The 25,361-nt window shown below is 40.5% G+C and overlaps 1 protein-coding gene across 23 annotated transcripts in view; it reads right to left on the minus strand.

The window, feature by feature from the left end:
* LOC122871171 (pleckstrin homology domain-containing family A member 5-like) overlaps window positions 1-25,361 on the minus strand; it is a 262,530-nt gene that overhangs the window by 75,993 nt on the left and 161,176 nt on the right. For 18 of the 23 annotated variants that reach the window (XM_044185938.1, XM_044185933.1, XM_044185922.1 and 15 more), the window contains 3 exons: window positions 22,622-22,675; window positions 5,693-5,867; window positions 2,104-2,208 (listed from right to left, as the gene is read on the minus strand). In XM_044185938.1, the coding sequence (XP_044041873.1) occupies window positions 2,104-2,208; window positions 5,693-5,867; window positions 22,622-22,675 (334 nt within the window). Of the gene's footprint in view, window positions 1-2,103; window positions 2,209-5,692; window positions 5,868-22,621; window positions 22,676-24,864; window positions 24,959-25,361 lie in introns of those variants that run through there. The other 5 variants (XM_044185928.1, XM_044185929.1, XM_044185946.1 and 2 more) reach the window with 2 other exon arrangements.

A 25,361-nucleotide genomic window follows, 5' to 3' on the forward strand; every position in this document is an offset into this window, starting at 1 on the left:
TTCAAGTGCCATTTTTGTGTCATGTTTCTGTCCCTATCTTTCATGGATGTAGCTAGGTAGCTAGTTAGTTATGTATGAAGACAATGTCCCTGTTGCCTACAAAGTCAATGGGTCAAATCGGCTGTCAACGAGCATAACGCCAGACCACAGCATGTGCGTCTGCAGCACTGAGTGTTGGACAGCGTGGTCAGCAACACTGGGGCCCCTCAGGGGACTGTCCTCTCTCCCTTCCTCTTCACCATCTACACCACGGACTTCAGTCACCACACAGAGTCCTGCCACCTTCAGAAGTTTTCTGATGAACCTGCTGTGGTGGGATGTATCAGCGGTGGTGATGAGTCTGAGTTCAGGGCTGTGGTGGGGAACTTTGTCTCATGGTGCGAGCAGAACCATCTGCAGCTCAGTGCGACAAAGTCTAAGGAGCTGGTTGTGGATCTACGGAGGGCCAAGGCACCAGTGACCGCGGTTTCCATCCAGGGGGTCAGTGTGGACATGGTAGAGGATTACAAGTACCTGGGAGTACACGTGGACAATAAACTGGACTGGGCTAAGAACACGCAAGCTCTGTACAGGAAGGGCCAGAGCCGCCTCTATTTCCTGAGGAGGCTGAGGTCCTTCAACATCTGCCGGACGATGCTGAGGATGTTCTATGAGTCTGTGGTGGCCAGTGCTCTCCTGTGTGCTGTTGCATGCTGGGGCAGCAGGCTGAGGGTAGCGGACGCCAACAGACTCAACAAACTGATCCATAAGGCCAGTGACATTGTGGGGGTGGAGCTGGACTCTCTGGCGGTGTTGTCAGAGAGGAGGATGCTGGCCAAACTACACGCCATCTTGGACAGCGTCTCCCACCCGCTCCATGACGTGCTGGCTAAACAAAGGAGCGCCTTCAGCGGAAGACTCATCACCCCACAATGCACCACAGAGAGCCACAGGAAGTCACTCCTGCCTGTGGCCATCAAACTCTTTAACTCCTCCCTCTAAGTGTCAGTCTATATGACTTTGTACTTTACACTTATTTTAATTTTATACTGATACCCACTTGGTACTTAATTTATTTTCTGACCTGTATTATAGTGTATTATATTTTTTTGCTTAGAACTTCTATTCCTGTGTGCACTGATGTAAAGGTGAGCTGCTGTAACAAAAGAGTTTCCCCTCAGGGATCAATAAAGTATTTCTGATTCTGATTTTTAAATCACTGAACAAATCTCAGATGTGGGCGGTGATTCAGAGGTCTGGAAACAGGCAAACATTACTGGCTTTAGTTGAAAGTGAAAGTTGAAAAGGAGTCTTTTCAGTTCATTTAAAAAGACAGTGCTTTGAAGGGCCATACCAGTGTTTTATGAACCACACATTTTTACATTTTACTTCACTGCCAACATTGATCCAAGGCCATGGCTTATTAGATTTTTGAATTTGTTTTCAATCTTCTGGGCAGCCATTAGCTATCATGGATTTCTGTTCAGAATTGAAATCAACCCACAAACACTTGAAACTGTGTGCAGACTTTTCAGATCAATCTTGCAACACTATTACCCTTCCGGTAGGTTTTATATCTCTGTAAGATGATTTTCATACTTTAGTGGCATCTGGTAGGTACAGTAGAAAAAACACTGGTATGGTACTTTGATTTAGGAAAATGTTTAAGTATGAAAACACACTGATATGTACAGATAAAACAAAGAGGTGTTGTCAGGTATATTTTGAACTTTGCACAGAGCCAGGCTAGCTGTTTCCCCCTGCCTCCAGTCTTTATGCTAAGCTAGGCTAACCATGTCCTGACTACAGCTCTGTAATTAATGTACAGTCATGAGGTTGTAGCCCAAACTTCTCATCTTAATCTTGAAAAGAAAGCAAAAAAGTGTATTTCCCAAAATGTTTCACTGTTTCTCTCATTATATGTACTGTGATTCACCGTGGTGACACAAAATAAACATGAAAAATTCTAAATGCAGTGAATAATAACACTACTTTCTATGTACTGTATGTTCATCCATGTGCACCTTTCACCCTTTATTATTATCTTCTGCCCGGCCACATTGTCTTTCCACTGTTAGTCCCACACAAACTCAAACACATCCCATAATGACCTTCCTCCTGTACCTGTTTGTAAAGCCAGTTGCTCTTAACCACCGGGGCATTAGGGTTCCTCTTGATGGAGTTGGACCTCTTTCCAAAGTTGTGAATTTTTTTGGAAGACCTGGAGGGCTGTTGAAACACATAAATGGGTAATAAATGTAGAGAATTTGTATAAATACGGTATTTTCAGCTCTACAGAAGAAACATTTACAGATATTGAAATGCACATTTTTGAACAAATAAGTTACACAAAACAATATATAAACATTAATGCAAAACAAAAAAGCCCAGATTGTGCTTGTGTTTCCATCTTGCATGTCCTACAGAGAGAACACAGCAGGGAGAAGTGCAGAGGTACAGAGAGAGAAAAAATAACCCACAATATCAGCTTTACTTCCCTGATCTCAACACAACAATCTGACATGTGAAGTGTTTGGTGCATTGGTTGTAAAGATGCTCCTATGCTAAAACAGCAGCTTTTCCAGCAGCTATAAAAAGGAGCAACAGAGGCAGATGTATTCAGCTCATTAAACAAAGCATATTCCACATCCCCCATACATCATGGCTCACTTACTGAAAAAGGCAGCACTGCAGCATAACAATCTCTTTTATGTCAGTGAATAGCAGAAAGATACGAGGAGATCTTTGATTCGAAGAACTAGAGTTTTTGGTGACCCTCTGACCTGTCCTCTATCAGATCTGAATGTCTGAGAACATGCACACTCCCCAGTGGATGTTTTATTACAACTTTTCCTCTATACGTTTTTACACTAAACTAACTTGCTACTTTCTCTGGACTTTAAGGTTCTGTATATGAGATTCTGAACATTAATATGTCAGCAAACAACTATTTGTTATGTAAATTATACAGTATATTTTGATTAATAACTTAGTAATATTGGGAGATTGTATTTAAGATATACAGCAAACTGTTTAAATATTTTAAGAAGTGAGGACAATAGACAAAATGTAACACTATATGGCCAAATGTTGGGTGTCCACATAGCCATAACATTTAGGGCTGGGTATTGGTACTCGATCCCTTTAAGGTATCAACCGAAATAACCCAGTAGCCAGATCTAGAAAAACAATAAGTATGTAAGTTTGTATGGTTTTGCTGGCAGCCAATCACTGCAAGCATTCTTCGATTTAATGCAAAGTGTGATTGGCCCACTGCCGCAGCTACAGCTAGCAGTGAAGTTGAGCGAATCGTATTTGACGGAGTTGGCAGTTCAGCGTGCCGAGATGCCACCAAAATGTTTGAAAGTATGGTTATACTCCACGCCTGTGGCGTCTGGTAAAAATAAATGCAAAAAATGCGGAAGGATTATTTCAGGAAAAACTGGGAATACGAGTAACCTGATAAAGCGCCTCATCCATCAAGCATGGAGAAAACTTCAGGGTGGACAGCTGCACCGTGTTTGCAAAAAGATATCAAATGAAGTACTTTATTGGTATCGGTATCACTTTAAGGGTACTGATATGGTATTGTAATTTTTTAAACGTTACCCAGCCCTGCTAACATTACACCCACATGTGATAATGGACACGTCATTGCAAACCCATGGGTATAAATTTGCATTAATTAGAGCCTCCACTCTTCTGGTTTCAGGCTTTCCACCAGATGTTGATGAGCATCAGTGCAGATCAACACTGATGTTGGGTGATCAGGTCTGGCTCGCAGTCAGAGTTCCAGTTCATCCCAAAAGTGTTGGATGGGGATGAGGTCAGGACTCAGTGAAATGGAAAACAGTTTCTTTATGGAGCCGCTTTGTGTCATTGTTCCCTAAATTGTTGCCACAAAGTTGTAAGCTCACCATTCATTCTGAAAATATTATTGTAGCATTAAGATTTCCCTTTATTGGAGCCAAGGGGCCTAGCCCAAAATACAGGTTGGCCATATTGTGACATTTAAATAAGACAAAAAGACAAAAACCTACATCTTTGTCACTATCATCAAGCTATTATTGTGTGTGAACTAGTTTACTTTAGCACAGGTTTGTTTTGTGGTAGAACTTGCCTGCATGTTGTCACTGTGTGGCATTTTAAGCAAAGGAAAACATGCACAACTTAATTATTTAAACTGCAAAATGTTATCAACTTCTTCTCTGCTGTTTTGACCTTTTTCCTAAAATGCATCTTCTTCTATAGGCACAGCTCAGTTATAAATAATGACTTCTCATGAATACATGAAGATATGCGGTGTTATACTTTCTTTTGGCCAATGTTAGCAGAAGTAAAAATAGTATACGCATCACTTATTCATGAAAGCACCCATGCATATTTATTTCCTGTGTGTTTGTGAGGTTTACTAAGCATTTATAAACAGACACGCTGTCCAATCTAACAGCGCAGTGACCCGTGCAGATGACACGCTGGCTGCTAATACAGCTGAGTTAGCCTGCTTCATACTCCCACTTCTCCAGCCTGAAATGAGATGTAATGACACAACACAGACACATTCTAGGATAGTCACTAAGTGCTGGGAGTCAATGACGAATCAGCATGTTACTATTATAAATGGCCAGAGGTTGACCTCCAGACCTCCAGCATTATGGGACCAGCAAATCAACTCTTTCAGAGGTCTTAAGGGCTGCACTGACAGTTAAATGCTGGCGTGAATCACTTAAATGAATACCTTTCATTCATTCCATCAATTACCAATACAGTACGCTAAACAATGAATGTAAAAAATACCAGGGCCAACTTCTTGAACCTGAGTAGCTGCTTCTGTTGCATAATCCAATACGCAATTGACAATTTTAAAGGAATAGTTAAACATTTTAGGAAACATGCTTATTCGTTGCTGGTGGAGACATGGATGAGAAGATTAACACCAGTCTCATGTCTGCACGTTAAATATAAGACTACAGGCAGCATCCAGTTAGCTTTGCTAGCCTGGCTCTGTCCAACGGTTACAAAAGCCACCTACCAGCACCACTAAATCTCACTAATTAACATGCTAGATCTCATTAGTGTAAAAATGACAGATCACCACTTTATGGAGGATTTCCCCAAATTTCCCCTTCGTGAAAAATATATCAACCCCTTATTTCTAAAAAGTGATCTCAAACTGAATAAATACCACACATATAAACACAAAACTGCCTTGCTAGCTCAATCTTGTTTTAACTAAGATATCTGCTGAATTCTGCTGAGTTAGCTACTACGTCCATGAACTTGACATGCATTTTTAAGCTAGTAGCGCCGTGTCACAGACTCAGCGGCACAGCTGATGGAGGATGCCAGGGCGTAACATCAAGGCTGAACAGAGTTTCCACGTGATCCAAACATTTCCAATAATGTTGTAAAGTCCAAAAGTCAAAATCTATTGAAAAAAAGATTTCCAAAATTCACAACATGTTTTTAATGGAAAAACGAAATATTCTGCTTCAATCCACGTTTGTTGGCGTTTAGCCCTTCAAAAACAACATTTCACCGCGGTCACAAAACTGTGTGCTTGCCGCAAACAAGGAAGGCAATATTTTTAGTGATGAGCACGGTGTGTGGTGTCATGCTGATTTGAGCATGTTCTAAATGTCTAGTTGTCTAGCTTGGTCGGAACTACTTGTTGTATAATTAAGATTTAAGGCATGTTTGGATGGAGACTGACCCGTGTAGATGAAGTGGAGGTGGTGGTGGCGGTAGTTACGTTGGTGGCTGGGCTGCCAGGGAAGGTGCTGTAGTCGGAGCCACCTGTGTAGTTTGACGCCTCACTCATGGTGCTCATGGGACGTTCCTTCTTGTCACTGCTGCTGCCCTGCTCTGACGAAGCCTTAGGAGCTGGCCTGTCACAGGGCAAGAGACATGGAGAGACAAAGAGATAGGGAGTCAGTCAGACATTTGCCCTCTGTATAAAGAAACAGTACAGTACCATGCAACACTTAAAGCGCACAGAGGTGTTACCATGACTTCGGTCTTGTTTTCCAATGGTAAAAGACACAGCATTGCATTTTTGTATTTGATTGTGTACATTCAAACTGCTATTACAAGAAAAGCAAGACTTGGAAAACCTAGGTTATATGGACGTACACACTGCTATTCTAATGGACAGAGGGGGCCCCAGTCTACCTATTCTGGGCAAAGTTGCTCCGTTCCGAAGATGCCACTCTGATCCGTCTTTAAGTTGCTCTTAGTCTGGCCCAAGCTGACTGATGAACCCCAGATTCAGAGGGTGCAATGTGGTTTCTGTCCTGACAGCGGAACAGTGGACCAGCTCTTCACTCTTGCAGGGAATCTAGAGGGATCATGCGAGTTTACCCATCCAGTCTACATGAGCGTGGTAGACTTGGAGAGAGCTTATGATTTGTCATCTTAGCAAGAAGTCAAGCATGTTCTCAGCATTGGGCTCTGCCAGGATTTTACCTTATCACCTATCCTGTTTGTGATTTTTATGGACAGAACCTCAAGGCGCAGTTGAGGGACGGGAGGGAGTGAGAGTGTCCAGTTTGGTGACTTCAAGATTGGATCTCTGCTTTTTGCAGATGAGGTAGTTCTGCTGGCTTAGATAATGTGCAGAAAATACATGAATGAAAGTTGAAATGTTTTCTATTTCACTTTTCATAAAAGCAACCGCATTTAAGGAGTAAACACAGCGTGTCAGTGTGACTGAACTACAGAGGCGCTAGATGTGAATGTGCCCTTGGGTAAATTAGTTCATTCATTTAAAATAATTGGTAAATATGTGCAGGTGGATCAGTATGTATGTGTGTGTGCTGTGTCGTAACTGATCGTGCTACCAAGACGACAGAGAGAAGTTGCTAATCTCAAAGGCAGACTCTGTCTCCACGAAAATCCAGCCAGCCAATCAACCAACCCCCCCAACCCCATCTCATCAAGCAGACCCTATCTTCACTCTCTTAATGACACACTATCTCTGTTAGGGCCATTAAAGAGAGGGAGGAAGAGAACATGTGGAAGGGTAGAGTGGCTTGAGTGAGCGCGAGCGGAGAGGAAAACGATGGAGACGAGAGCCGGAGAAACGTAGATAAAGAGGGTAATGTAAGGGAAGAGGGTTGGTTGCATGAATCCCAGCTATTATTCTCTGGGTGTCACCGCTGATATATGCCTCTACGTCTAACCGATTTAAATGGCCTGCCAACTTGGCCTGACAAATTGTACCAGCTCAAAGTTTTTTGCCTCTAGTTGAGCAGAAGGACAATAGTTAATGTGAGAAAAAGGAAGTTCAAGGTCCCTGAGTCTGATTAAGATTACCACATAGTGACAGCTTTATCTCTACTGCCAAGGTCAGCAGAATATAAGTAAAGCATATCAATGAAACTCATTGTCCATGTTGTTAGAATTGTTGACAGCACACAACACACAAGGTTTTTTTATTACTTCTGCTCAGTGCAGTGCAGGGTTTGTAAGGGTGAGGGCCCGGGACTGCTGCCAGTCCCTAAGATAAGCTAAGATAACAGTCTCTGGGCTGGTGATCTGGTACACAGACCTGATTTTACGGTTCTAAAGTTACACCTGGAGACAGAACACATGGTCAGGCAACACAAACATTTGCTGGTGTCTCAAAATTCTTATTTATAATGCACAGGTATAACTAACCAACAGCTTTGTTTTGGCTACATAACAGCCTATTTGAAGGATTAATTGTGTAGGTGGGCCTAACTCAACCTGAATCCATTTTGATCTGGCCAGACAGGTTTGAGCTGGGTCAGCCTATATTTCTGTTTAAGTAGCTTAAACTGTGTAGTTTATAACTGCTATTTTTCTATTGCTATTCTGTGTCTAATTTTACAGCTAAAGTTAGTTACAGTTAACTTGGTCCAGATATGTCAACAGCTCTTGGCCATTCTTTAATATCCCCCAGACTTTTCCTCACGGGAGTGCCACCATCAGGCCAACATTTCTACTTATACACAACAATAATAAAATCTAAGGGGCAGATTGCCGTGAAAATTACTGAGCATATTCATACATCCCAGAGGACGAACCCTTTCGATTTTAGTGACTACATGACCTTTCTTGTAGTGTGTGTAGTGAATACACCTGTACCTCAGAGTGTGGCTGCAACTTTCAGATCCACACACAGGCTGATGGTGCTGAAGTGTATCGCCTGCGATTGTCCGCAATGCTGATCAGATAACCAGTAAGATAGCAGCAGTAACGGCCTCTGGCTGAAAAATGGACGTCTTTATCTCTCCTCCAGCACTTTCTACTTTCATAATAGCTACCTGTCATACCCGCCTTATTAACTCTTTGTGATACCATCATTACCTTAGTATTTGATTCTTTATTCTACACAGCTTCTTTCTTAAATAATACTACAGTTTATCACCACTAATTCCCATAAATTATCATGCTGTACTAAAAGAGCGTAATTGGCATGCCAATCCTTTAAATGCCTTGCAGCACATTAGCAGCTCTTCTATATTCTACACTGACAGCTCTGATAATCTCCTTTGCTATACTTCAGCCTACTCAGCAACATTTGTTCCCCTGAGGCCAAATGGGAAAACCCCAACTATGCAAGTGAAATGTTGACTAAACTCACTTATCAAATAGAAACATCAATGTCTTGTCATTTCAATACACAAAATATATTTCAGTTAGTTTTAAAATTTGAAATGACCACGTGATAAGCAGCTACATTTATTCAGAGGATTTAAAAGAATCAGTGGCATGTTTTCAACCAATCTCAGTTCTTTGCAGTGCAGGATATCAAAATATATCATGAACATTTAAAAAGAAATTCTGCAGAGCACTGGATACTCATAGCAGCCATCCATCCCTCAGTTCGGTAAAAGCACTTAAGGCAAGTTAGCTTGTCACATTTCATACTTAGCTCTTAATAGGGAGTAAATTACTAATATTAGTTAAGGGAGCTGCAGTGGTGAACTGAAGTTATGGTAAATTATGCCTTTTAGAGTAGTTTAGAGACTTGTTGCACCATTCTAAATTTGACACAGGGTTCCCTAGAAGCTACAGCAGGTCTCTTGCTTTAATTACAACTCTGATTCTCATTTGGGACTTCACAGAGAACTTCAAGTTGACTTCAAACTGAATGCCAAAAAGCACTAGTTTACACTTCTTCTGCTCATATGTACACACATGAACATGTCTTTAGGCTGTTTTTCGGTGAAGATTCTCAGTCATCCTGAGCATAGTATATCGAGAAGTTCTAAGTCAAAAGCAACTGGACATGCTGTAGATTTCTTCAAGACTTTTCACCTCTCAGTTAACTGAAAGGCTTCTACAGCAGCAGCTTCGGTCCTCTTGTGTTTAAGCAAAATGCCTCCTGTGTAGACACACCGTTATGCATTTAATATCTGTATGGTCATTTAGAAATTGACAGCTGCTGACTCTCAAGGCGTCAGTATGCTTCAAACGAAATGCTTGTCACAATGTTGAACAGTGTCTGAAACCCCGTACCCTCACACCATTCCAATGTTGACAATCACACCCATTTCACGCAGTGATTGGTCAGCTGTGTGGAAGTAAGAACATCTGCAGGATTTGAACTTCTCTCTCTTGTTCTATAAAAAACTACTTCTGTTACTTCTTCTGTGTATAACTGAGTGCAAGAGACTAATGGAAATGGGTGCTGTGCTATTAAATGAGTTCTCTGAGCTTTTAAGTTCTTCTGATCCATGTGCAGTGATGTTGTCCTACGTCTGACACATTAAAATCCGAAAGGACGCAGTAAACTCACCTGCTCTCTGTGTCAGGACTGAGCACACACACGCACACACACACTGAGCGCAGTCAGAACAGCAGAGAGGTGGTGGAGTTTACGCGAGTTGACGACAACTACGCTTGTTACTGTAGGCCTAAGTAAGTGCAATAAAACCTTTGTGAGTAAAAAGTCAATACTTAATCAATACACCTGTTCAACAAACATAAACATGTGAACATGTAGAAAGAGATTTTAATTTAATCTGCTCTGTCTGCAGTCTGATCAACCGGCACTGTGTTTACACAAGCACAGCGAGCTAGCTCGGTTAATAGCGAATTGTTAAAAGCTAAAACGAAGCTGTCTGTATGTAGCTGTTTATCTTAGTGTGACATGAATCTTAAAATTTGGCAAATTCTTGTAAACTTCCTGCTGGCTGAGAGATACCAGCCCCTGAGGGAGGACAGAGGACAGGAGGAAGGACTGATACTGACTGATGTGTGAGTTCTTCATTCTTTCTAAACTTTACTCAGTATTTTGATGTCAGGAATATTATTATTATATTGACATTTAAGATTTGTTTCCAGTGAGCTATTATTGACTTTATATAGTGACTTTGCTGTTGTAAACTTTACTGTTGCTGCTCTAGAAACATTTAGTTAAATTTAAAATATTAAATTCTAATCCTGTTCTGAATTTATCCTTTTTTAAAGAGAATATATTTTTTTAAAAAGCAATTATTTAGTAATGAAAAAGAACCGATAAGAGTATCAATAAGAGTAGTAGCATCAGTAAAATCCTAACGATACCCATCCCTAAACACGAGTTTAACACTACAATTTGTCAAAAAACACAAATTTGTGGGTCCCATTACATTGAAAACCTATCAACATCACTGCATGTGATATGAGCTGCTCATTAGATGAAATGGTTATTGCTTTCAACAACAACCTGACTAGCACACTGAACAAAGTTGCCCCACTCAGGTTTAAAAGGAAGTCATGCAATAAAACATCTCCATGGATAGACAACACTGTCCATGAGCTTAAGAGATCATGTAGAGTGGCGGAAAGAAAATGGAGGAAAACAGGACAGTCACCTATAATAATACTCTACGCACTGCCAGAAGGGCTTACTTTTCTAAGATCATCACAGAAAACAAAAATAACTCTAGAATACTGTTTTCTACTATTGACAGACTGTTAAATCCTGCACCTGCCCCTGACCTTCTAAGCCAAGCCTCTGCCCCTAGATGTGAGGAATTTGAACGTTCTTTAGCAATAAAATCACAACCATCAGAGCTGGCATTGCTAAAACTGCCGGCGACCCCTGCATTTAACCTTTTGAAAGGCAGGCAACAATGAGCAAATTCACCAGCATCTCAACCGCAGAATTTAGTAAGTCCTGTAGTCCTGTTGTCTCGACCAAGTCCCTTCTACCCTCTTTAAGAGTGTTTTCAATAATATCTCATACTGTCCTGAAAATTATAAACAGATCCCTTGAAAGTGGAGTTTTCCATGAGTCCTTTCAAACTGTTGTCGTGAAACCTCTACTGAAGAAACCTAATCTAGACTGTGGTATTCTAAGTAATTATAGGCCCATATCAAACCTTCCATTTTTAAGCAAGATACTTCTTGCTTTCCACCAGAAAAATAACTTTCTAAATAAAAACAATATTCTAGAGAGGTTTCAATCAGGTTTCAGAGCTAATCATGGCACAGAGCCTGCTCTCACAAAGATAGTTATTGATCTGAGACTTAGTGCTGATGCCAGTAAGGTTTCGGCATTTGACACAGTAGACCATAAAATTCTCTTAAGAACCAGGTTGGCCTCTCTGACAGTGGTCTATATTGGCTCCAACCATACATTACAGGAAGAAAAGTTTATGTTCATGTTCGAGACCATGTGTCAAAGAAACATGACATAACCTTTGGTGTTGCCCAAGGGAGCTTCCTTGCCCCTCTGTTGTTCTCACTTTACATGCTTCCTCTAGGTGAAATCATCAGGGAACATAATAGGGCTGCTGTCACTATAGTTGTAAATAATATTGTATCTGCAGTTTTTGTTGATCTATCCAAAGCATTTGATTCTGTAGACCACTGCCTCCTCTTGCAGTGGCTACATGATACCAGACTTGATATTAATGCGTGTACTTGGTTCAGGAACTACCTATCAGAGAGTCAACAGTCGGTTAAATTGGAAAGCTACCATTGGGCGTTTTTATCAGTAACAAAAGGTGTGCCACAGGGTTCAATTTTAGGTCCAGTTCTTTTCACTATTTATATGAACAATATCATTTAATCTCTGGCAAACTGTCATGCTCATCTGAACGCAGATGACACAGTACTGAATCATGTTGCTGATTCTGTACATCTAGCAGTCGAAAACTCAGTGTTCCTCTAACATTCTGCAAGATGCTCTTAAAGACCTGAGACTTGTACTAAATGCTGATAAAACTAAGTCGTATGGTATTTTACAGAGCCAGAGCGATACACTATAATGTTCTCAATATTTCTACTATGAATGGATTTAAGATTGAGAGTCACAGAATATAAATATCTCGGCATCTGGATTGATGAAAAACTCACATTCAAATTTCACATAGATAATCTTGTGTGCTGATTCAGGTAAAAGTTTGTTTTTTACAGGAATAAAATCATCTTTCCCACGTTCTGTAGTAAAAGGGTTGTTGTGGCAGTTATCATGTCAGTCCTGGACTACGGTGATGTGATTTATAGACACGCATACTCTTCAACTAAACTTAAACCTCTGGACTCTGTTTATCACTGCCTTGAGATTTATTACTGGTGATGCCTGTGGTACACATCATTGTATTGCCTTTCTCTGTTATTATATTTCTTTGTTTTTTTTTTCTCTTTTATTTGTTGTTGTAAATTGACTAGATGTCATTGTAAATGAGGGTTGCCCCTCAATGATCTCTTGAGTATTAATAAAGGTCGATGATTAGCTTCCATAGCTATGCTGATGATACACAATTGTACATATCTGTTGAGCCAAATAACAGAGATGCCTTAAACTCACCCTCACTGTCTGCCTGTCTTCAATAAATAAATGGATGAATAATAATTTTCTTACACTAAATGAGGATAAGAATCCAAAAGGGATGAGCTGCTTAAAACTCTTGGTAATCTGTCTCCCTGGATCAAACCTGAAATAACAAGTCTGGTTGTTACTTTAGACTCCGACACTTTATATCTCATATAAACAAAGTGACCAAGGTGGCATTCTTTCATCTCAGAATCACAAGTACGGCCATTCCTGAATCAGCGAGATGCTGAAAAATGAATTCATGTTTTACTAGACTAATGCAACACACATTTTAATGGTCTTCCTAAAAAGTGCATTGAGAGGCTACAACTTATCTAGAACTCTGCTGCTAGACTGCTAACAAAAACAAAGAGAGAACACATCACTCCAGTGATTTGATTTTAAAGTCCTTCTGCTCGTGCACAAAGCTCTCAACAGCTTAGGATCGGCCTACATTAGAGATTCCCTGTTGTTTTATGTTCCTTTATGAGCCCTTAGATCCTCTACAGCTGATTTTTTAACCCCACCAAAAAGAAAACTGGAGATGCAGCTTTCTTCAGCTGTTAGGGAACAGCCTACCCAAAGATATTAGTTTTTTAATCTGCAATTTTTAAACGGCACTTAAAAACTTAGCGTTTTAACCTAGTCTTTCTCTAGCACCACTTGTTACAATGTGCACGCTTCACATGGAGTCCCACATGCTGTTTTTAATTGACCTTTTATGCCTATAAATGTCCTTCCTTGATGTTTCAAATGGCTTGCTTTCTGTGCAACGCTAAGCACTTAATCTTTACCTGTTTTCTTTTCAACTTAATATGTTTCCTGTTTTTATTCCTTTTCAAATGTAAAGCATTTTGAGCTGCATGTTTTGTATCAAAGGTGTTATATAAATAAAGTTTATTATCATAATTATTATTATTAGTATCTCCATTTGTACAATTCAAATGGTGGTATGATTTTCACCCCGCCTTTGAATGTGGCCCATTTGAATCAGGTATATACACCTTTGCCTTTAGACATGGTCGGACAAAATCTTTCACGAACTAGGTTATTTCAAGCACACCACAGCCCTTAATGTGTAAATTACTTTCAACATGACCTTAATGACTGTCAGCATGGCAAATGTTTTCATGAAAGCTACAGCAAGTCCAGTTGCCATGTCTTTTATTTACTCTTATTTTCAGATCTGGTCCACACAAGATTATTGTGCTGAGACTGTCCTGACAAGAAAAACGACAGCATCAGTTGTTTCAGCAAATGTATAAAAACATATGTTTGCGTTCAAGTCACAATTCCCTCTTGCTGCTGTAGGAAGTGTGGCTCTTGTCTGTCATGAGCAAAGGTGGTGATTGAGCCAGAAAGTCAGCATAGGGAGAAGGCCAGGGTGGATGGATTGGACAGCAAAACATCAGACTTTAACACAAGAGACTGAAGTTCTTTTGCTGTTTTCATCCGACAGTCAACGTTGGTTTCTTTTAACCATGACCATGGTCGTTCACTATTCTTAACCAAGTGGTTATTTTTACCATTATGATGATGGTCCCCTAAACCAGCCAGATATATATTTCTCAGGTGTTGGTGGAAACGTTGGTAGGTAAACAGGCAATTGTTTCCTAGCATGACACGAGAAAAAACTTCTCCTACTTGCAGAGGTTATTCTGAAGGGCAAACATGAAACCTGCATTATGTAGCATAAAAGCACAGCCTAAAAATGACCAACAAGTTGAACCAAAATCACTGGAAGTCTCAGCAAAAGCCAAATATTATGTGCTACACCCAGCTGGTATTTACAGCAGGGTATTATGCTGTATTCTAAGGTGTTTCTGATATCTGTCCACACGGCTGTGTTTAAACCCTTAATGTGGGTGCAAAAACACCAGTTAACAGCAACCTTACTGATATAACCAGATGAGCTCAAGATTTCAGAGTCAGAATACATTCATTATGAAATATTTTTCAGCTGAGCTGGCAACATTCACGTACACCAATCTCAATTGTGTGTGTGTGTGCAATGTCTGCAAGCTAAGGCATTTAGCCTTTAGAAAACAGAGAGCCATTGTTGCCAGAGGTGGATACTTTGAAATTGCTCCTATTTCGTGGTCCTGTCAGTGACACTGAATTGCTGGCCAATTGACTGTGAGTGAGAGAGGAGGCCTTCACTTGCCTCTAGTAACAAGAGCCCTAAATCTAAAGCAGGGTGACTAACACACACAACAAAAATTGCCCACGGATCGCACAGCCAATCTGTTTTTCCCTCTTTTCTGCCTTCCCACTGTCTCATCTCGTTTGCCTTTTCATCTTTCAGTCGCAAGGTTATCTTAGCCTTTATTAACCATTCTGCCATAAACCCTTTCCGTTGCCTCCTCTGTTTACTCTCACTCCAGTGACTTGCTGATGAAACCAGTTTGTGTGAGAGCTGGCAGTGCAGGCCATCACTCAGCCATCTAAGCAGGATCAGAGAGCTCTGGAATGAAATAAAATTTCCCCTGACCTATTTGTTTGCAGTATGGCTTCCCTTGCATTGTGAGCACCAGTGTTAATTTTATCTGAATGTGACTGATGTTACTGAAGACTCAGCTTTATTTTAAACATCTATTTTTTGTTCTGTACTATCTTCCTTGTGGTTTCAGTCAAACAGAATTTCTCATTGCGGTAACATCACACTGGTATTGTTGTACATTGTACATCAAACTGTATTGCTGCTATTACAATAAATACTACTACCACTAAACAGACAATGTCCTTGTGGACTGAACATAGTGCTGCTATCTGGAGCCCGGACCCCTCTAGTGCTACTTTTAAAATTCCTGTGGTAATTTCGCATAGGTCCTTAATACAAAACAGACACAGCCGACACAGCAATAATAATAACTTAATAAAGATCGGGGCCAGAACCCTACCTCCAGTCTCAACTTCAGCTCTGATCCAGCACAGACTTCTCAATGTAAGATCCCTCTCTAACAAAACATTTATTTTAAATGATTTTATCTCTTCTACTGATTTAGATTTCATGGTTTTAACAGAATCCTGGTGATCACAGGGATTGTGGTCGAGGTGGGGGCCTTGTTACTGTCTATAGGAAGCATTTAATATGTAACCTCATAGCTTGCAATGATTTTTCCTCCTTTGAAGTGCTCATGTTTAAACTTGGTGGCTCCTTCCGGTCATATTTGCTATTATATATAGTTTTTATCCAGTCTTGTTTGTGATTTTAATATTCATGTTGATGACTCTTCTAATGCCCTTGCTGGTGATTTTTTAAATATCACTAACTCTTTTAACTTTCAACAACATGTGTCTGGCCAAACTCATTCCCATGGCCACACCTTAGACCTAGTCTTTAGTCTGGGCCTGAAAACTCCATCTGTGGAAATCAGGAACATGTTTGTATCTGATCACCTATGCATTAGGTGCATAGGTGATCAGATACGCTGAGTACACACGCATCCTTAATGAGCATAGTGCCTCTAATTTCTGTTCACTGTTCAATTCTCCTGGCAACGCGTTTCCTGATTCCTCCAACACCAATGATTTGGTTGATTCTTTTAACTACCTGTGTTCTTCAACCTTAGAACCCATAGCTCCTCTGAAAAATAGACCAAACCCAAAGTCTAGAAAACAGCCATGGTTAAATGACAGTATTCAAAGCTGTCAAAGGAAATGCAGAAGAGCAAAATGCAGATGGAAGAAATCAGGTCTCCAGGTCCACTTTGTGGCTATGAAAGAGTTATTACTCCTTTATAATAGGATGGTGAAAGATGCAAGAACATGTTATTTCTCTGCCCTTTTTTCTGCCCATCAGCACAACCCCAGATTCCTATTTAAGACTGTGGATCAGTTAGTTAACCCAGCCTCTCCTTGTGCCCCTGCTGATTGTGATGCTGACTGTGAAAAGTTTCTTTTGCACTTTGCTGGAAAGGTGGAGTTAATAAGATCTGATATAATCCCCAATCCTGCCTTTTGAGATGTGGATCACCCGCTCAGGGATTCTTTGAGCAATTTTTCTGCTGTTACTCTGCCTTTAAGTTATGGATTGTATTGCGCCCCTTTTACAAATTATTTTTAACAGCTTGCTGTCTACTGGCTGCATCCCAGATTACTTTAAAACTGCTTGTGTCCAGCCAGTCCTAAAAAAACCTGGGCTTGATCCCACCCTCCTGGATAACTATCGCCCAATCTCCAAACTGCCTTTTATTTCAAAGATTCTCGAAAAACTTGTGGAAAACAATAATACCTTTGAAAAGTTCCAATCTGGTTTTCGTCTACACCACAGCACTGAGACAGCCCTTCTCAAAGTCACTAATGACCTTTTAATGAATGCAGATGCAGGCATGTGCTCAATTCTTTTGCTGCTGGACTTAAGTGCTGCCTTTGACACAGTTGATCATGGCATTCTTTTAGATAGACTGAGGCACTGGGTGGGCATATCTGGCACTGCACTAGACTGGTTCTCATCTTATCTGTCCAATAGAAAATTCTGTGTCAGCATTTATAACTTCATGTCATCCTTCTCCCATATCAAGTACGGTGTGCCTCAAGGTTCAATTCTGGGACCAATACTGTTCTCCTTATACATGCTTCCTTTTGGTGATGTAATCCGGAGACATGGTATTTCTTTTCATTGTTATGCGGATGACACACAGTTGTACCTCCCTGTCAAGCCTACTGACCGTAGTACGCTGAGTTCTCTGCAGGACTGCCTGTCTGACATAAAAAACTGGACTAAGCTTGTCCAATCATGTTTTTATCACCTCAGAAATATTGCAAAATTCTGATCTATTTAAAATTATAATTGTTATTATTGTAACAGCCTGTTCACTTGTCTTAATTAAATAACTTTGAATTGACTGTACAGAACTCAGCTGCTAGGCTGTTAACCAGAACCAAGAGGTACGATCACATCTTACCTGTTTTAGCCTCTTTACATTGGCTCGCCGTTTTCTTTAGGATTGATTTTAAGATCTTAATGATTACTTTTAGGGCTCTTCAGATTATATTTTAGACCTTTTAATCCCTTATGAACCTTTACGTAGTTAGAGATCTTCGGACAGGGGTCTTGTGTCTGTTCCTGAATCCAGGATGAAAACTAAGGGGGACAGAGCTTTTGCCATCAGGGCCCTGAGGCTCTGGAACGACCTGCCTGAAGAAATGAGGTTGTCTGAGTCAGTGTCTTCTTTTAAGTCTCTTCTCAAAATAAATTTTTATCAGAAAGCAGATCCTGATTTTACCTGAACTGGCTGTTTATTTTATTGCTTTATAATTTATTGTTATTATCTCATTTTATTTTTGCCCTTCATGTATTTTATCATTCACTGTGGTATTTTATTTTTTCTCTCTGTGAAGCACTTGGATAAAATGTATTATTATTATTATTATTATTACTCAGTCTCTGTTGACTGTCTGTTAAGTCTCTTCTCAAAACACATTTTTATTGGAAAGCATATCCTGATTTTACCTGAACTGGCTGTTTATTTTATTGCTTTTGTGTATTTTATGTATTTTATTTCTTTATATTTCATCATTCACTGTGGTATTGTGTTATTTCTCTTGTTGTGCACTTTGTACTTTGTTTTGATAAGTGCTCTATAAATAAAGTTTTATTATTTATTATTAATTAAGACACCATCCAGGGACTGTATCTGACTACTAACTAGAGCCGAGTTGATCAGGATGGGGATAGTATGGAAACTTTATCAACCAAAACCTGAGCTTTGGACTTGAGCTTTGCATTCACAAGAAAACTATGTACGTAGCACTGAGTATCAAAAACTGTTAAGTTCCTAAAGTTGGCACCAAATATTTGTTCTGATTCTTAGTCTTTTCCTTTGATCAGATATTTCCAAATTTTTTCGGTGTGCAACAGTTTTCATCAACTAATTAATTCCAATCACTTCACCTTTAAGTTTTTTTATCAATCGCTGTTAAGCTGTCAGTGATACTCAACACTTCCTTAAAAGCCTCTCAGGAATGGGTTGATTATGCCTTTTGATACGTGGGAGGGTTTTAATGTAAAATATCTATGCAGGAAATGTTAAGTTTCATTGACAGTAGCTTAACAGCAATGTAACAAACAGCAAAGTAGAAGTGACTGGAATTGATTAGTGAATGAAAACAGTATTTTTGTGACAAATTGAAACTCAGACCAGCAGAGTGATGAAAATTACATGACTGTTGTTGTATTGATGGAATTAAAGCTATGGAAATGTAGATTACACTTAATTTATAAGACAAGAGGTAAACATAGAGGAAGTGTTGAAATGCATTAACAGTAAATTACAATACAATGTAAGATTAAAGGCCAATAAGTGAATACAGGACACTATATTAAATACAACATGTGATATGAACTTCATTTGATAAAAGAAAATTAGGAGAGGAAGAGTCTCTGGGTAACTTGGAGAGAATCTGTGTCTGAACCTTGTAGCCTCCCTACTGGGGTCCCTCAGGGTTCTGTTCTGGGTCCTCTCCTCTTTTATCTTTATACCAAGTCACTTGGCTCTGTTATTCACTCACATGGCTTTTCCTACCACAGCTATGCAGATGACACAAAACTAATTCTGTCTTTTCCCCTGTCTGAAACCCAGGTGGCAGCACGAATCTCTGCATGTCTGGCTGACATCTCTCAGTGGACCTCTGCTCACCACCAGAAGCTCAGCCTCAACAAGACAGAGCTGCTCTTCCTTCCAGGGAAGGCCTCTCCCATCCATGACCTCTCTATTATCATTGAGAACTCTGTGGTGTCCCCAGCTCAGACTGCAAGATACCTGGGTTTGACACTGGATGACCAGCTGTCCTTCGCTGCCAACATCACTACGACAATCCGCTCCTGCAGATTCATCCTCCACAACATCAGGAGGACACATCTGTTCCTCACCCAGGAGGCGACGTAGGTTCTGGTCCAGGCTCTTGTCATCATGTGCAAGTTGTCCCACACTACACCACTCCTCTGCTCCCTGCACTGGCTACTGGTGGCTGCTCGAATCTGATTCAAGACACTTGTACTTGTCTACCATACTACAAATGGCTCAGGCCCATCCTACATCCAGGACATGGTCAAACCATATGCCACAGGACGTCCACTATGTTCTGCTACTGCTAATTGGCTTTCTGCTCCCTCACTACGAGGGGGGCCCAGCCAACCCTTAACACAACTGTTTGGAGTCCTGGCTCTACAATGATGGAACAAGCTCCCCATTGACATCAGGACAGCAGAAACTGTACACATCTTCCGTCGCAGACTGAAAATTCATCTGTTCTAGGGTTGGGCGATGTCTACCAAATTGGCGTATGATGATGACCCCAGTGAAACATCAGGATGGACGATGACATCATTGTTGTTATAAGACATCTTTAAGGAACAGGGCAGTGCATAGTAAGTGTGTGGGCGACAGAGAGAGAGAGAGAGTGACGGTGACTGCATTCAGAGCAGACAGGTGTTTTGGCGATCGGAGCAGAAGGAAAGGTTAGCAGTAAAGATGTCTAGTGGCAGTAAATGTACAGCGCAGGTTACAATTTGCCCAAGAATAAACGCTTCATTTTATTTCAGAATTGTAGAGGTAAGACAAGCCACTGCTGAAGGAAAAAGGGATTTAATTTGATTTGATGCAACAAAAAAGTGTTAGTTCCTATTAAATTACACACAGGGTTATTATTCAGAGAAGAAAGCCTGCTGTATACTGGAGACACAACTCATGACATACACATTTATCATCTAGAAGATAATTTCTGCATTAGTGTTGCACAGTGGCTCATCTGGCAATTCATGCAGAGTCTGAAATAAAGTTAGTGTAAAAACAAGAGGAAGAAAAATTATTCTCAAACAGAGGATTGAAGCCTTGAATTAAAGATGAACAGAGCTGAAGACAAAACTGGAAGAGGCATCCTGACATTTTGGATCAGTGTGTTATTCATTGCTTTTCATTGCTAGAATGGTGGGGTTTCACCAATTAGATTTTACTGAAATTAATGGAACAGCTTGACTTGTTTGCCATTTTCTAATAAATACACCTGGAGCCTGATGACTGCTGCTCCAATACTGATTATAGATTATAGATTTCAGGGCATCACATAATGTGGCTGATAGAAATAACACCAACAGACAATTAAAGTATGTCTATTAGGCTACTGAAACAGAACAGATGTGAGGGAGCAATAAAAACATTTGTAAATGTACTAAATAACCCCCATTTTCATAAGTAGTTTGCCTAATCTACAGTATAAAGTCTACAATCATGCTATATTATTAGCACAGTAAAGCTGTTTCCACAACAGCCCATCGTTCCTTTTACTCTCCCATCTGATCAGCTGAATAAACAAACTGATTCTGATTAAAGGGGTGTTGCTATCCAGTAAAAAAGCTTCCCCATAGGATACATATGTGGTCCTTGTTCAAAGCTTCTTCAGAAGCCTCCTCTCTTCAAACTCCTTGTCTCCTCCGTGTTAAAGGGAATGGAACATCGTAGATGATGGCGGACCTCAATCAATTTACGGGTTGCGAGTCGGAGGAGCGAAGAAAGGCGGAAGCATAATTAGCAGAATGGAAAGCACCCCATGAATTTCTTGTGGCTTGTCCAATAAGTTTATGAGTTTGATATCTTCTTCACCTCATTCTGGTGCACCAAGCCAGAATGGGCTCACCTTCTCGCTGAGGCCGTCGAGGGAAAACACCCACTGCAACTACGGTTGTGAGAACTGCAGTTGTATTGGGTGCTTTATCCTGCATTGGTCACAATAAGCAGCAGCAGTGCTTGTGGGTACCGAATGGGACCAGTGGGGCATGGACCACATTCTTCTTCGCCCTTATCCCACTAGCGATAGCCTTAGAGGGCGAAGCCTATATGAAATAGTATGTTAGTTACTTACCGTAACTCCAGATTCTATGAGTACAGGCACAGCCCTCTAAGACTATGGGCCCCACTGGTTTCTTTAACTAGCTGAAGAAACAGCTGTTTTGGGAGCCGATTGTCCGGTCTCAACTAAACTTATACACAAAGTGAGACCGAGGTGGGGCCTAAAAGTCTTTAGTGTTGCATGAGCGTGAGCGAGGGATGAACCCACTAGCGATATCCTTAGTGGGTTATAGCGTATACTCATAGAATCTGGAGTTACAGTACGTAAACTAACGTTCGCGCCTATTCATTTTGAAAAAGCAACAGCCAATGGTGTAACTTCATCACTCACTCAGTAAGTCAGTGACATACTTTCGAGTTTACTGGGCTGGCCCCTGCATTGCTGCGGTCCAGCCAAAAATATGTTTTGGTTTTACAAGAGAAAAGGTTTCTAGCGTGAGGACGTAGTTTTTGTTTGGCAAATGTTTGTCCGGTTAACTACCTACTTCCAGTAACGAGCAGCGCGCAGCCTAAGCTTTTTCCAGGGCAGTCTCCTACATAGTGGAAGAGACAGTCGCTAGATAAAGTTATGAGGTATAAATACACAGTAGTGATTTCTGGTACAACTTCACCAGCTTCCAAGGTGCAAAGAGAAGGGAAATAGTCTATAGAGGTCAAAACTCCAGCAACACTTACAGCATAAAGAATAACTTTATTGTGAGACCAACGCATTTTGCCTAGCGGCTTTCATTAGAGGTTACTGTAGGAATATTTTAAAATATTGTAGGGGTTTTATGAGTGGCTATCAACAAATCCATCAGTGACTACCTACAGAGTGAAACTGAGCAACACCTGCAAGCTGAAGATGCTGGGCGAATGAATTAATGGTTGCCAAGAAATATCCCCACTATTCTTTCTAACACATTCTGCATGCAAAAACGTTTAGTCACTGACAATAGCAAACTAGTATTCAAAACATCAAGGTTGATAGGGAAGCTGAAGCCAAAGCAGCTCTTCCAGTGATGTGAGGGATCATTACCTGGTGAGAGCCTCTAGGGGCTTGTCAGGGTGGACAAGCTTTCCACAATTCACACTAGAAACAGAACAAAGGAGGGAGAGAGAATGACAAAATAATAAGAACTCAAATAGTGACTTTGAAAATAAAATCTACATGAAATAAATAATGAAAGAAATCACAACATTAAGAATAAAAAAGCAAACATAAAACAATACATGAATGAAGGTAGTTCTCGTGTCACTGGAGGTGAGCTAAGTTGACTAAAATATCCTTTTGTTGTATTTGCAAATGAAACATCACCTGTCCATGTGAAAACAGGAAGCTTTCGTTGTCAAAGCCAAAACTCTTTGTTATTCTAAACACCAATCTACCGGTGCCTCACTCCAGGCAATCTGATTATTAATTTAAGGCCACGCAATTTTTCCATCAGCGTTCCCAGACACGACTTTGATCGACCCATCAGTCCACCATCGTTGAGAGCCTCCCATTAGCTCAACATAACCATCTCAGTTTTTCTTTCTCCTTGTCTCTCTTTCAGATTTTCAGTCAGTCTTGCACATCTTTGTTATCATTTTCTATTGTCATCCCATCTACTTATCTCTCTGTTGTTTGTACAGTCAGACAACTGAAAATATGTGAGCGGAATCTGTTAATAATTAAGAGGAGGCAGGAGGAGACAGATGGAGGAAGCAGGAAGAGAGAAAGAAAAAGACAAAGTTTTAGAAAGGGTCAGAGCTGCGCCAGATGAGCTCAACACATCTTTTAAAACTCCTCTTTCTAAACTTGAGCAGAAGGCGATTAAGAAAACACCAGGGAGATGAAGAACAAGATATTAGTGAGTTGAATAAATCACAAAACAGGGGGAAAAAGGAAGCTAGAGAGTCATTAATAAAAGCAAGAGCTGCAGAGGCCCGAGAGGAGGAAAACTTCCCTTGGGACAAAAAGCAACTTTCTGGATGTGGGCTTTAGGAATCTCTTAATTTAAACTTCTCCTCTGAGTGACATTTGAATAGGTGAAGCTCTGTGGAGCGCGGACTCCCATTAAATAGCCTCAGGCATTGCAGGAGGAGAAATCGAATTTGAAGGGAAGGAAGGAAATGTATTGCTAATATTTATTTAGATTTTATAGTAACTAAAAAGATCTTTGAAGATACATCACAAATGCTCCTTTAGTCTCTAAGCTTCTGATTGGACGGGATGTGTTTGATTGACAGCTGAGCCAGCAGGGGCACGGACAGAATGCAAACAAACTAATGCTGATAAAGTTGCCAGTACACTCCAACAGAAGTGCTTGTCAGATGGCCAAACAGCATCTGAACCCCCTCCCCTCACACCTTTCTGAAGTCGGAATTCAGAGGGCTGCATCTGACAATTTCTGAAACTCACTGAAACCAACAATAAGACCTTAATGTGCACTTTACGCAGCCACTGGCCAGTTTTGTGGAGGTGAGAAAGTAAGCAGGGTTTGGACTTCTCTTTTTATTCTTTACACAACTGCTTCCATCACTTTTTTTATTTGATTGTCTGCATGATAGGAAGTTCTCTGTACCCCAATGATTTAGTATCGCTCTTCAATGAAGTTGGGGGACTCGCAAGAGACAAAATACCAAAACGAACAGTCTACAGTCACGCTAGTGGCTCTGTGTGGCTATACTTCAGCACAGCGGTGCTTTGAGCTAAATGGTAATGTCAGCATGCTAATATGCTCACAATGACAATGCTAACATGCTGATGTTTAGCAGGTATAATGTTGTACCATGTTCACCACCTTAGTTTAGTGTGTTAGCATGCTAACATTTGCTAATTAGCACTGTACAGCTGATGCTAATGGAATGTCATTGGTTTTGCAGGTATTTGGTCCTAAACCTAAGTGTTGAACTAATTAATATTTTGGTCTGATGATTGCGCTAGATGAAAAACAATTCATCCTGAGGGGGACATTAATGAAATTTGAATGAACAATGTAATTATAACTGTGATAAAATTAAATGAATTATTCATACACAACATGAAATGTGCAGCCTACTCACCAACAAAATACTTGTATCAGCCACTGAACACAACATTTATCTGTACAACATACATGGGAACAATACAAGTCACTAACGTTACCGTAAAGCTATACATCTAGCATGCTCGACCGAGATTGGCTATTGAAGGTAGCGTTAGTTAGCCACCTTCTTTTTCCAACATTAATAACTTTGGCACCACAACTGAGAATAAACTAAACATAAATGTATATGGCACCTGTGCACTTCTCTCACCTGCAAATTCAGCAATAGGACAGTTTTGGATGAATATCGGCTTCCTAGCTGCTATTCTGACTGTCCTAAGTTTCGCCTGGACTCACTTCCTTCTAAACAAGGATTACCGCCAGTCACTAACATACCAAAGCTGCTACTGCCATCTACTGGTGAAACGCATATCACCCTACAGCTACTTAAAGGAGAAGCAGGTGAGTTTTCCCCTGTTTAAAAGTGACACAAAGTGTTTTAAATGATAATAACCAGAAGAATGGTGGGGGGGACCAAGGTAATAACACAAACTAATACAATAATAATTCTGGGCATAATCTTAACCACCATCTTAAAATGTCCAGGGTGCCACACCAGCACTCCAAGGATTTCCCCTTTAAGAAACACATAGGGGGAGACAAGATTTACTGATTAGGAGTACATGCAGATTCTAGGAGGCTAGATTGGGGAACTGAGTACAGGATCCCATCCAAGCTGTGGTCCAAACTGTTCAGGCCACTGGCTCA

This window comes from Siniperca chuatsi, linkage group LG23 (genome assembly GCF_020085105.1).
Source record: "Siniperca chuatsi isolate FFG_IHB_CAS linkage group LG23, ASM2008510v1, whole genome shotgun sequence".
Classification (NCBI taxonomy): Eukaryota; Metazoa; Chordata; class Actinopteri; order Centrarchiformes; family Sinipercidae; genus Siniperca; species Siniperca chuatsi.